The 13,282-nt window shown below is 43.9% G+C and overlaps 2 protein-coding genes across 3 annotated transcripts in view; both read right to left on the reverse strand.

The window, feature by feature from the left end:
• Positions 1–13,282, reverse strand: part of LOC117346602 (histo-blood group ABO system transferase-like) — a 187,888-nt gene that overhangs the window by 155,928 nt on the left and 18,678 nt on the right. The window lies entirely within an intron of this gene.
• On the reverse strand, positions 11,517–13,226 carry LOC117346609 (histo-blood group ABO system transferase 1-like). The gene is made up of 2 exons (XM_033916468.1): positions 12,702–13,226; positions 11,517–12,505 (listed from the first exon to the last, which is right to left on the reverse strand). Exons 1-2 carry the CDS (start codon positions 12,821–12,823, stop codon positions 11,824–11,826), a joined length of 804 nt encoding a protein of 267 aa, XP_033772359.1. The 5' UTR covers positions 12,824–13,226; the 3' UTR covers positions 11,517–11,823.

Here is a 13,282-nt window from a genome sequence, read left to right on the forward strand (position 1 = left end):
CCAGCTGAGTCTGCACCGATCCCAGCTGTTTTGGAAGAGCATGGAAATAATCTAACTTGTTAATTTATCCCGCCATCCCTTTTGGATGTAGTATGCTCATAACAGGATGAAGCCATAAAGAGAGAATATATTAAAATGTATCAGGTTAAAATATGAACCCCTGCAGATACCTGGTTGCCCGAACTATCCCAAATGTTGAAATAGAGACCTCTACACAGACCCATACACAACATTTTTGATAATCTTGACTTGGCTGATTTTTAATGTACCTCCCTATGAAACACCAGCAGCTGATTTCCCCTCCCACGAGTCACCACCTATCCCTACTACATCAGTAATCTATGCTGATGTTTCCAACACAGCAGTCTAACCCTAAAGGTATAAGTCATTTATTTGAAGCTTAAATGCCCATATAATTTCTGCTTCGCATAATATCTGAATCATTGACTGCTTAGCCTAGTATTATAAGCAATAAGTACACTGCGACATGTTATACTGCTCTGTCCTCGGTAGCGTAGTAAGGGTGGGCATTGTCTCTTTCCTTTACCATATGCAGTTCCTAGCACATAGCCCCGGGCCCATAATGTACAGTTTCTGACACAATCTAACTCCTCACCGAATGAACAGGGGTCAAAGCCACCTGGCGGGGCTTTGAAGAGGGGATGAGAGAGGATAAAGCATGGATGCTCTGGATACATCCCTGTAAGTCCTGACATTAGCAAACCAGGTGAAGTGGGATACATCCCTGTAAGTCCTGACATTAGCAAGCCAGGTGAAGGGGGATGGGATAAAGACAAAGATCACTTTTCTCTTTATAGAAAAACTGCCCTCACCCCCTGCAACTGAAATCTACCTTATCTATCTCTGCAGATGATGGAAACAGTAGATTAACTATGGAAAGATATTTCACCATTAACTGAAGAGCATACAAAGATGGAGAAATACGCTGTTTTATGAGTTCAATTAGCTACTGTAGAAGTAAAACTAGAGAAAAAGCAACAGGTCCTGAGGCTGTGGGCTAGCTGTGGTTTTACACCAAGGCCCACTCAGCCAGATACCATAAAGAGATAAGCAGACCATGGTCAGAAGACAGAATTCTCAGAAGAAAGAATTCATAAGAAATATCATCTAATAGAAAGTGTCAGGGATGTTTAAAGTTGGGAGGGGGGCTTGTGCTCGGAAATACTAATATGGTGGGGAAACAGGCATTTCGGGGAAAAAGGCAGGTTTTACGGAAAACAGAGTGAGCATATAACATGACGTAGGTGGGAATAGCAATAAATGAATGTAGATAGGCAGTAAAGCATAGGAAAGTAGCCACTAAGGATGTATCATGTGATATAGACCAACGTGGTGTTGGCCACTAAGAAATGTATAAAAACCAGGCCTTTAGAAGGGAGAGGTCAGAACAGACATCAGAGGACCTCTAGGCCTAGAGATCACCTTCTGTTACGCTATATGCTAAATGATTTATTCCTGTAAGCTGTTATTGATTGGCTAAATAAATATATACTTATTGAAACCAGTATATAGCGTTCGAGGTCTCATTACCGAGGTAGGCCTGGACAGCTGCCTACATCAGTGCGCCCACACAAAACCCATCATATCATTACTTCTATTAAAGATAAACGAGGCGTTACGCATGTTACTCACTCGGCCGTCACAGAACAATTCGTGCAATTCTACACTGACCTATACACCGCGCAACCTTATGACAAAACTGCTAGTGATCGTTTCTTTCAGGGCCTCTGTCTACCTACTTTGACGGACAATCAATGCCATGCCCTTAATGGTCCTATTCTAGGAGAAGAACTGCAGACTGCTATTAAAAAGCTCAAGCTGGCCAAAACTCCGGGCCCAGATGGCTTCGGCCCCGAATTCTATAAGTTATTGGACCCCCCAGCACTAGCTTCTCTACAGCAATACTTTATGGGACTCCGAGGTGTTACTCCTCCCGGAGACTCACATAACAGGGCACACGTTATTATTCTCCCTAAGTCCGGGCGCCCACTTGATGCTTTGGGGTCTTACCGCCCCATCTCCCTTCTTAACCAGGATGTAAAACTTTTGGCTAGCATCTTAGCGTCGCGTCTCAATAAATTCTTATCCGCGCTCATCCATGAAGACCAAGTTGGTTTTGTGCCTGGCAGGCACGCATCCATGAATCTCTTACAGGTCCTTGCAGTGTTACAACACCCTCGCGCTACCTCCGACAAGGCGCTTATCACTAGCTTGGATGTAGAAAAAGCGTTCAATATGGTCTCTTGGCCCCATCTCTTTCGGACGCTTGACAGATTCGGGATCAAGGGGGACTTCATCGCCTGGTTGTCAGCTCTGTACCATCGCCCCACGTCCCAACTCCTGGTGAATGGAGGACTCTCTCACCCATTTCCTCTGGGACGGGGCATACATCAGGGTTGCCCGCTATCGCCCCTCCTCTTCCTTCTCTCGCTTGAACCTCTGGCGGCTCGTATTCGCCAAGATGTAGAGTTGGAGGGTCTAAGGGTGGGCTCCAAAGAATTTCGCATCAGTATGTTCGCAGATGACATGCTCTTATATGTTAACAATGCTGACCAGACAATGCCGGCCCTGATGTCCCTCATTCGTGCGTATGGAGTCTTTTCTGGTTTAAAAATTAATTTAGAGAAAACGGAGGCTCTCTTGTTAGGGGGCTCACAGATGGAGCCCTGGTGTAGGAGTCTTGGTGTAGGTATTGCCCCGGGAAAGCTGAAGTATTTAGGTATTATGCTTTATAGAGATCCGCACAAGTTGTACGAGGCTAACATATCTGCTACTATTGGACGGATCAAAACTTTATGTCTTAAATGGTAATCGCTGCCTCTTTCGCTTTTGGGGCGTGTGGCCTTGGTTAAAATGGTGATGTTCCCAAAATTACTCTACCCACTACAAACTATACCCGTTTGGGTTACCCGTGCAGATGAGCGCGCCTATCAGTCAATCATTTGCTCCTTTGTGTGGAGGGGGAGGAGAGCACGTATTAACTCCACTAAACTGACCCAGAGTCGAGATCATGGGGGCCTGGGCTTGCCCTCCCTCCGTATATATAACGTAGCCGCGCTCCTTCGCTGGATTCATGAGCAACTGCTTTCATCTCGCCGCTATTCACCTGAATCCTTACTAGAGGAATGCTGCTTGCCCTGGTCCTTTTCCTCCTTCCTTCATGGAACAGGGAGAGGGGGTGCGCAGCCCCGCTCAACTATCTTACCTTTCCTCCTTCCATTCAGGCGGGCGTGGCGCTGGTGGCGAACTCTTCAGAATAGATCGCCTACTGTATCCCCATTTCTCTCTCTTCTCTGGAATCCTAACTTTGCATCCGGAGTGGGGGGCCTGGCGGGACTGGGGGATTGAACCGCCCGCACCACGACTGTGGGGGATGTCTTGGCCTTAGGTGGGGGGGAATTCCCTTCCTTTGCACAAATGCGGATGGCATGGCACCTACCCCCTGCACACATGTACACTTATTTGCAAATTCACCACTATTTTCACTCCTGGGCACGTGCGCATGGGGATAACTGGAGAAGTAGCCCTTTGGACTTGGTTTTTCTTGCCACCCCTACTGCCTCTAACAAGATTTCTACATGGTATAAGACGGGGAGAGATCATTTCGGAGAGGGATGCCTACGTATCTTGAGGGGTGAGTGGTCCACAGAGCTTGGCATGCAGGTGTCTATAGACGACCTTAAGCCCCTATTTCAAACCCTATACTTACATGTGAAGGCCGCGGGCCTGCAGGAAACACAATACAAAATATTACATAGGTCCTACATCACTAGAGCTAGAGGCTATCACATGGGCTTGTGGGGTACTGACACATGCACTAAATGTACATCCCACAAGGGTGACTATGTTCGTTCATTTTTCACTTGCCCCAAACTGCATTTTTGGAGTCAGGTACAGCTCCACTTGGCGGCTGTCTTGCAGCATGCCGTACCCTGGAATCCACCCGCCCTGTTACTGGGAGATATCACGGATTTCAACCAACAAGGACTGGAGTTTTCAGCCCACAAATACATCCCCCACGCGCTCCTTGTGGGCAAACAACTCATCTTGAAGTTTTGGGCTTCTGAAGAGGTTCCGACCTATTGCATGTGGACAGCGAGGATGCAACTCCAAGCACGGTTTGAATTGGACACTTATGCGTCCCGTCCCCAGCCCCATTGGAAACTCTATTGCTCCCTTTGGAGGGAATCTCTAGCTCGGATTGCTTAGCCACTCAGTAGAGAGGGCTCCTGCATTATATGTGTTCGTGCACGTCTCCCATGACTCTGTATGTCCTGACTCTGTATATCCTGACTCTGTATATCATAACTCTGTATTTTCATGTTTACATCATGTATTCCTCTCTCGGGTAGGGTGAAGCAGGTCACAAATTTGAATAATTGTATATTTCAGTCTTGCATAGTTGAGTACCATTTCTTTCTTGCTCAGGTGACTCAAGTCAACAAGAATACAATAAAGACGTATAAGTGTGTGTCCGTTGGGCTGTTTGAGGTGTGTTTGGAGGTGTGTGTGATTTGACTGGGGTATGCATGATGTGCGATTGTGGTGGGATTTGAGCGAGGGATGGGATTTGAGCGAGGGATTTGAGCGAGGGATTTGAGCGAGGGATTTGAGCGAGGGATGCTGGACGGTTCACTGTTATCCCTTATAGCTAGCTGATTGATATTAGCCGGGGTGTAGGGCATCATTTTCATACTACATCACCTGTGCATTCTTATGTTCCTGTTTACGCTTATGACCCGCTTATATTATGTTTGTTTGGGTGGGCGTATTGACCTGATGATCTGTGGCTCAATTCCCCAGGTACATTGCTATGTTTTCTTATACTTCTGTATTGCCTTTACGCTGTATCATTGATGTAAGTGGCTGTCCATGCGTTTCTTGTCTTAATAAACATGATATTTAAAAAAAAAAAAAAGGGGGAAGAAAATAGTAAGATAATGGAGGGGGTGAGGGAAAGGGGTGACAAGCTGTGGGTAGACACGGTGAAAAGAGGGAAACAGGACTAAATAGTAAGAAAGAATTTAATTTAGATGGAGGCAGAAAATAGAGAAGGAAGACCAGAGAAGAAAAGGGAAGAGAGAGCAGAGAACGATATCAGATCTGAGTGGAGGAAATGAGAAGAGAGAGATGCTAAAAACCACAGGGGGGAGGGAAGGACAGAGATGCCAGACCATGAGGGGAACAGAAGGAAGATGATGGATGCCAGACCAAATTGGGGGGGGGGGGGGCAGGAGGAAAGATGGCAGGGAAAGGCTGACAGTGAATGGAAGGGGCAGATGCTGGACTGAAGAGACAGAGAAGGTTATCATGCCGCTGTACTGGGCCGTGGTACACCCTCACCTGGAGTACTGCGTCCAGCACTGGTCACCGTACATGAAGAAGGACACGGTACTACTCGAAAGGGTCCAGAGAAGAGCGATTAAAATGGTTAAGGGGCTGGAAGAGTTGCCTTATAGCGAAAGATTAGAGAAACTGGGCCTCTTCTCCCTTGAGCAGAGGAGATTGAGAGGGGACATGATAGAAACATTCAAGGTGCTGAAGGGAATAGACTTAGTAGCTAAGGACAGGTTGTTCACCCTCTGCAAGGCAGGGAAAACGAGAGGGCACTGTCTAAAGCTGAAAGAGGATAGATTCCGTACAAACGTAAGGAAGTTCTGTGGTAGAAAGCTGGAACGCTCTTCCAGAGGCTGTTATAGGGGAAAACACCCTCCAAGGATTCAAGACAAAGTTAGACAAGTTCCTGCTGAACAAGAACGTGCGCTGGTAGGGCTAGTCCCAGTTAGGGTGCTGGTCTTAGACCAGAGGGCCACCGCGTGAGCGGACTGCTGGTCATGATGGACCTGTGGTCCAGGGCCGCCATCAGGGCAGTACTACCGGTCCTGCATTCAGGGGCCCGGAGCTGACAGGGGGCCCGGGCTCCCCCAGGGTCCTAGGCAGTGTTCTAAGGCAGGGGCGCCAGTAGCTCGCCAAGGCAAAGTGAGTCGATCACCCAGGACTCACTTTGCCTTGATGATCTATTGGGCCGATCAGTCTTCCTCTCCCCGACGTCAATTCTGCAGTCGGAGAGGAAGTTCGGTTCAGCCAATTGCTGCCTGGCTGGGCGGAATTTCCTCTCCGACGGCAGAATTGACGTCGGGGAGAGGAATGCTGGTCGGCCCGAAGCAGGGAGAGCATGCGTCGGCGTCGGCTTTGGGGCCTGTTATCGCGCTTCCGGAGGAAGTGATAGGCCAGAACTCTGTACAGGGGTTCAAGAAGGGTTTGGATAGGTTCCTGGAGGATAAAGGGATAGAGGGGTACAGATAGAACTTGAGGTAGGTTATAAAAGTGGTCAGAAACCACTTCACAGGTCGCAGACCTGATGGGCCGCCGCGGGAGCGGACCGCTGGGCGAGATGGACCTCGGTCTGACCCAGTGGAGGCAACTTCTTATGTTCTTCTTATGTTCTTAGAGAAGTAGAGTTATTTGGATGAGACAGGAGATGCTGCAATGGAATTGTTTTTTTATTCATTATATTATCAATAATTCATGTTTTAATTGCATAGTTAACTACAATTAATTTGCAAGCCCTAAATGTAACATGCAACGTTAATAAACAATCTACCCAGGTGTGCTGGAAAATTCCATTTAATCAAGCCTGTGGCACAAAAACTGCCACATTTTCTTCTTCTACATTTCTTGGTATGTAAAGATTTTTGTTTCTCCATGCAATTCAGAGCAAATCACTTGAGACTGATCAATGCCATTATGATGTTTTTCTGTTTTACCACTCGATCCAGGTTCCTTATATCCAGCTTGTTATTGCTGGAATGGGGATGACCCAAGTGATCATAACCTCTTCATTCTCCAGCAATGTTGTAATATTTACTTATTTAAAAAATTCTCATCTGCTTAAACCTAAGCAGTTCACAGATAAGACAGATGACTTTATTGTGCCTTTTTGTATAGAAACTTTCAGCCATCAACCCTTTCCAACAAGCTACAACATTTGAAACTCTTTCTTACAGAATCTATAGATGCCTTAGATTGTAATTAGAAATCAATCATCCTATAGGTAAGGAGAAGCCAATTTTAACCTTTTATATGTCCAATATTTTTCTGTGAATAGGTTCTATTTCTCACTATACTATAGAATCTTCCATTTGTTTTTTTCTTAATGTGGATTCTTTCATGAATTTTGAAGGTATTTTTCTGATTGACGCCTTTATCACATGTAGAACATTTATACGATTTATCTTCAGTGTGGATTCTTTTATGGATTCTGAAATTATATTTTTAAGTGAAGTCTTCTATCATATTCAGAACATTTATAAGGTGTTTCTCCGATGTGGACTCTTTCATGAATTATCTTTTCAATTGATGTTTTTATCCTATTCAGAACATTTAAAATGTTTTTCTCCAGTGTGCTTTCTTTCATGACTTCTGAGAATACTTTTGTGAGTGAAGCTTTTATCACATTCTGAACATTTAAATTGTTTTTCCCCCCAGTGTGGATTCTTTCATGATTTTTGAGAACATTTTTATGAAAGAAACTTTAATCACATGCAAAACATTTAAAAGAGTTTTCTCTAGTGTGGACTTTTTTTTATGAATTCTGAGGTTATGTTTTCGACTGAAGCTTTTTTCACATTCTGAACATTTAAAAGGTTTTTCTCCAGTGTGTATTCTTTTATGACTTCTCGGGTTATTTTTTTTTTTATTATTGAAGTTTTTATTATATTCTGAACATTTAAAAGGTTTTTCTCAATTATTATTATTATTCAGTTCTGGAAGGTGATATAGATAGATATGACAGTTATCACCCACGTCATTTGAGGGAAAATTTGCCCATGGGCCAATTTTTGCAGCTCAGACGCTTATGCAGTGACAAAGAGAAGTACAAAACACGTTCCGTGGAAATGAGGCAACGGCTTATTGATAGAGGATATCCGAGTGACATTATCAAGAAGCCCTACAAAAGGGTCTTATATGCTCACCGCAATTACTTGTTACAGCACTCTTCTGCCGCTGCAGAAGCCCGTATGGTGTGCACTCTTCCTTATTCATATAAAGCTTTTGGCATCAAAAAGATTATTAAATCTCACTGGCACATCTTACAGGTACACCCAGGGCTCTCTCAACCCCCATTGTTTGCATTCTCCCGAGGCAGAAATTTACGAGATCATATCACCACCTCTCAATTTGCTAGTAAACATACTCACATACCTGAACAGCCTAAGGGTCATTTCAAATGTGGAAACTGTACTATCTGCTCTTATGCTCTTGAAACAACTCGCATCAATCATCCCAACTTACCTAAATTTCACATTCTACAACATCATACAGATTGTGACACTCGGGGGGTTGTATATATGATTATATGTCCGTGCAAGTTGTTATACATTGGACATACCACCCGTAGTATTAAGGTACGTATTACTGAGCATTTGAGCAAAATTAGGAGGGGCGAAATGGGAGCCCCTTTAGTGCAGCACTGGCACTCGGCATCACATCAGCTAAATGATCTCCAGTTTTTAATTCTGGAAGTGGCCCATCTAACGAGAGGAGGTAATGTTCAAGCCTGGTTGTGGAAACATGAGCAGAGATGGATATATCATTGGAAGACAGTGACTCCTACTGGACTGAATCGAGAAATCAAACGGTGGGCGTTTCTTCACTGATGATGAACAGTTTGGTAAATCATAAATACAGGGTGCTCAGCTGAGCACTGACGTCACAGGAAATGAAAGACTTTTTCCTTTGAACCAGGTATCCTGCCGACTGCGTCGAGAGCTTTATACACCTTGTTTCTTTGAATTTTACAAAACTTCACCTTCTTTTTGTTTTTGTTTAGGAAGGATTCATATTTGAATTACACACAGCGCAGCGGGTTCTCTGAAGAAGCCAATTCAGCGAAACGCATCAGAACCTTGCCGGACCATCGCTGTATGGACACTTAAGTTTGTTTTCACTATTTTTGAATTCTTAAAGTATTGGACATTGATTCACCTTATGGACATAAAAAATATTACACCGCCTTTTAGGAAATATTTTTAATCACCTTTCTACCACAATCGTTGGTGCAATGATAGATTCTGTGAAAAATTCTTTAGGGGTTCGTTCCCCACGTTGATTCTGAGCACCATCTGGGTTCTAAAAGGTATTAAAAATTTCTGCAGTTTTGTTCCCTTATTGTTTTTTGTGATTATCAAGTCTTGGAACAATTCCCTGTTTATTATTCACCCAGTTGTTTTGCTTTGAGTATAAATATACAGACATATATAAAGCTTTCCGTAGATTACATTCTCAGCGTGCTCTATTTTCGGTGTCAACCCCGATACAGAACGCCTAACAGGTATTTACTTAATATTTACTAATATAATAAAATGCTAGGTCGCGCATGCGCACTCAAAAGTTGTGTTCCCTGATCCGTTGCGGAAACACGAGTGCGCATGTGCGCCAGACAAGCTTCCCTGCTCTCCACCTCACAATACGGAAGTTTCTTTACACAGTGACGATCGCCTCCACAAGCCTACTCCCAGCCGGCCGACGATCGCCTCCACAAGCCGGGACTGGGGTACAAAGAGCACCTCCTCCTCCCCCCCCCCCAGGACGAACCGAAAAACTGACCCCGCTGCCCGGGACCTGAGTCCTTTGCCACCCCACCCTTCCCTTCCCGTGGACCTGACTACCAACCTTGCGATTCCAGCGTGTGCAGCAGTCTTCACACGCTGCTTCTACTGCCCTGATTTGCTCTGCCGCGTCTCTGATGATGTCATCAGGGACGTGCCAGAGTAAATCAGGGCAGTAGAAGGGCCCGAAGCAGCGTGTGAAGACTGCTGCTGGAATCACCAGCTTTGTAGTCGGGACCGCGGGAAGGGAAAGGGGGTAGAGGAAACGCTAATGCTGCTGCACAGGGCACCCATTAATGTAATGGGCTTGCTTTCGAGAGGGGGAAGGGAGTCAGAAGGGGGCCACGGAGAGACAGTCAGGCAGGAACAACAGATAAATACAGGTAGGCAGGGGGCCAGGGAGAAAGACAGAGAAACATACAGAAAGAAAGACAGGGGGCCAGGGAGAGAGACAGACATAAAGAAAGACAAACAGACAGGGGGCCAGAGAGACAACAGATAAATACAGGTAGGCAGGAGGGCCAGGGAGAAAGACAGAGAGACATACAGAAAGAAAGACAGGGGGCCAGGGAGACAGATAGAATAAACACAGACAGACAGCAGAGAAAGAGAGAAAGAAACGTCCCCCCCCAGACAAACACTAGCCAAGGATAGAGAGAGAGAGAGAGAATGACAGACAGGGGGCCAGAGAGACAGACAGAAAGAAAGAAAGACAGACAGACATCTATTCTAGCACCCGTTAATTTAACGGGCTTAAAGACGAGTATATATATATAATAGTAGATAAAAGGAGCTGATTCAGTTACGTATATACAAACAATTAGGTTTTAGCTAGGTTTTAATTAAACTTGTGTTTTTTACAGAGACCCCTCCTGACGAAGGACCCGAAACTCGAGTCGGGGGGCCAGGCACAGCAACAGCACATGTTAGTGTTCACGTTGGCAAAGGGTGTGCACTTTTAAGCACATAGCACTTTAACTTTAACGCAGCTGGAGGTTCAGGATCCTGACACCCATCCCACTTAATCCACCCTAAAGATAAGTGACTTGTTCAACTACTTTTGTTGTATCAGAAGAATGGTGGAGGGTGGCATAGGGACAATGAAGTGATATGATGGTCTCTAACATACCCCAGTTTGGTGAGATCACTGAATCATAGGGTATTGGTCTGAGCACTTCATATTAAATATATTTTATTTTATTCTATAGCTGTGATTAGTATAATATTAGATGACAGTGCCAGCATCTATTAGATTTAGAACAGTCTAACCGGGGTCCAAAAAGATCTATGTAACAGAAATAAACCATGTTTGTCGCATAGATGTTGACGCTGTACATTTCATCCTCCAAGTCCAACTTCGTGGCCATCGAGATACAGAAATCTACTGCTTTATCTCAATGCTCCAAATGTCCCGAAGACCATTTTTTGGTTTTTTATTCAAGAGCTCAGATATTAATTTATACCAACTGGCAGCCTGATGTCTTAACGTATCTGTCTATATTGATTTTCTAATAAAGTCCACATCAGGAACATCGTTTCTCCACAGTGTTTTTTTGGTTTATGTTTTCTATGAGCCTCAGCAGTCATCTACAGGTACATATTTCTGCTCCAGGTAATTTGCAATGGTATCATGTGTTTTGCTGATTCTCAGACAGCTTAGAAAGAATAAGTTCTAGGGCAGCCAGGCCTCATCTTTAATTTTCCTTTTAATTTTATTTGCTAGTAATTTTCAGCTTTTTTTCAGCTCCGTCCTAAAAATATGGAATGGAAAGATTATTTTGAGCTTACATTGTATTTTTTCTTTTAGACTTGTAAGATTGTCAAATGTTAAAAATCTATAAATAAAGAATTTAGGAAAAAAAAAAAAGAAATCTGTTAGCAGCATCTAATGGTGTGATTTATTATCACACCTGGTTTAATGTTATTATTCTTTCCAATCTAATAGAATATTGTATTGTATTGTGTTTATTTATTATTCACATTATACAAAGCGAAGGACAAATGAGCAGGCATTCCCCCTCTTTTACTAAGGCACGCTAGTCGATTTAGCACGTGCGAACAATTAGCGCGTTCTAAATGCTAATGCACCCAATAAAAACATAAAGCACACACAGCAACCTCCCCACAACCACAACGCAGATATTCAAGTCTCTCCCTCCTTTAGACGCACACACAGACGTGTACACATGTTTCATGTATCCTTTTTAAAAGGTTTATCTCCATGGTTCACCCGTTTAATCTTTATGTCTTTTGGGCTCCCAAGGCTATCATTACATATATATTCAGGGGACAACACCTTTGTAGGTTTATTGTAGAGAAAATACTTGTTTAAATGACTTTCTTCATCGAACCTTGCATGAATACCATTGGCTCTGTCTTTCATGATGTTTTCATTGCATGCTTTCGTCAACTGGTAGATCCTTGGCACTGTCCCAAGAAAGAAATTTCCCTGATAATAAAAATCCCCTTCATCTTCGGGAATAAAAGCTTGAGAGATTGGGCGCCTTTCATATGGTAAATCTTTGCGTGGGCTGTGGTAATATCCAGGATGAAGCGCACCTACCATCTCCCCAAGGATCTCCACTCCTATAGGGTTCAACATCACTATGTCTGTATCTAAACAGGCCAGGTAGTCCAATTCTTTATGAAATAGCAATTCAGTTTGATTTTTGATAACCTCCATCCTGCCCATAACAGTCTGGTGCCAATCTGAGTATTCAGGAACTTTGATAATCTTCATGGGTCTCTTTATATCCAGATTAAGAGCTTTCACTTCATCGGGACGATCTGTACAAACATAGTACTTCACCATTCCTCCCTTCACGAAGTATCTCTCTGCGGATTCTAGGAATTTCTTAAGTAATTGTATATACCTTGAAAAATAAAATGTATTCAATTAATTTACAAGTTTCATTTGCTCAATTTGTTAAATAGCATTAAAAAAGAAAAACAGTTCTGTGGGAGACAAACAAGGATTAAGTTGCCGTACTCTACAAGAGTGTGAATTAGCCCTGCATCGCTCGCATAAAAAAAGAAGCTCAACTTTAAGCTTGAGACTGGGGTACTTACTTTCCAATGGCAGGGACTAAAAGACCAATTCTATAGCTGTTGCGCTGGTATTCTTCCATCAAGATATCATGGTTAAAAGTCCCCTCCCAGACAATTGGGGCCAGCCAGGGAGTCAGAATCATCACGTCACTACGACTGGAAGAGTCACTCTTATTAGTTGTAAGATATTTGATAAATTATACAAGGATCAGGCAGAACAAACAGGGCCTGATTTTAAGTCCTAAGCACTGTTTATAGAATCGCACCTAGTGGTGCCTAGGCATTGACCTTAGACTCTAGATGCACTCCCATTTAGGCTAGGGTTTTCTTGGCCTAAATGAGTGCATCTAAGGTGGGCATCTATTGGCTTGTGAAAACTCCACCCCAAATCTGCCCCAAAACACCCATAAACGCAGCTACTTGATGGTAGGTGCATCAGTGTACACTCCTCCCTCCATATTCGCGGGGAATAGAGGCAGAGCTGGCCCGCGAATATTGAAAAATCGCGGATAACTTTTAGGGCAAGCTCTGACCTACCCCTGCCTCCCTCCTGCATTCCGGACCTTCCCCAGACCTTATCTGGTGGTCTAGCAGTGACGCAG

The sequence above is a fragment of the Geotrypetes seraphini genome, chromosome 12, assembly GCF_902459505.1.
Source record: "Geotrypetes seraphini chromosome 12, aGeoSer1.1, whole genome shotgun sequence".
NCBI classification, from domain to species: domain Eukaryota; kingdom Metazoa; phylum Chordata; class Amphibia; order Gymnophiona; family Dermophiidae; genus Geotrypetes; species Geotrypetes seraphini.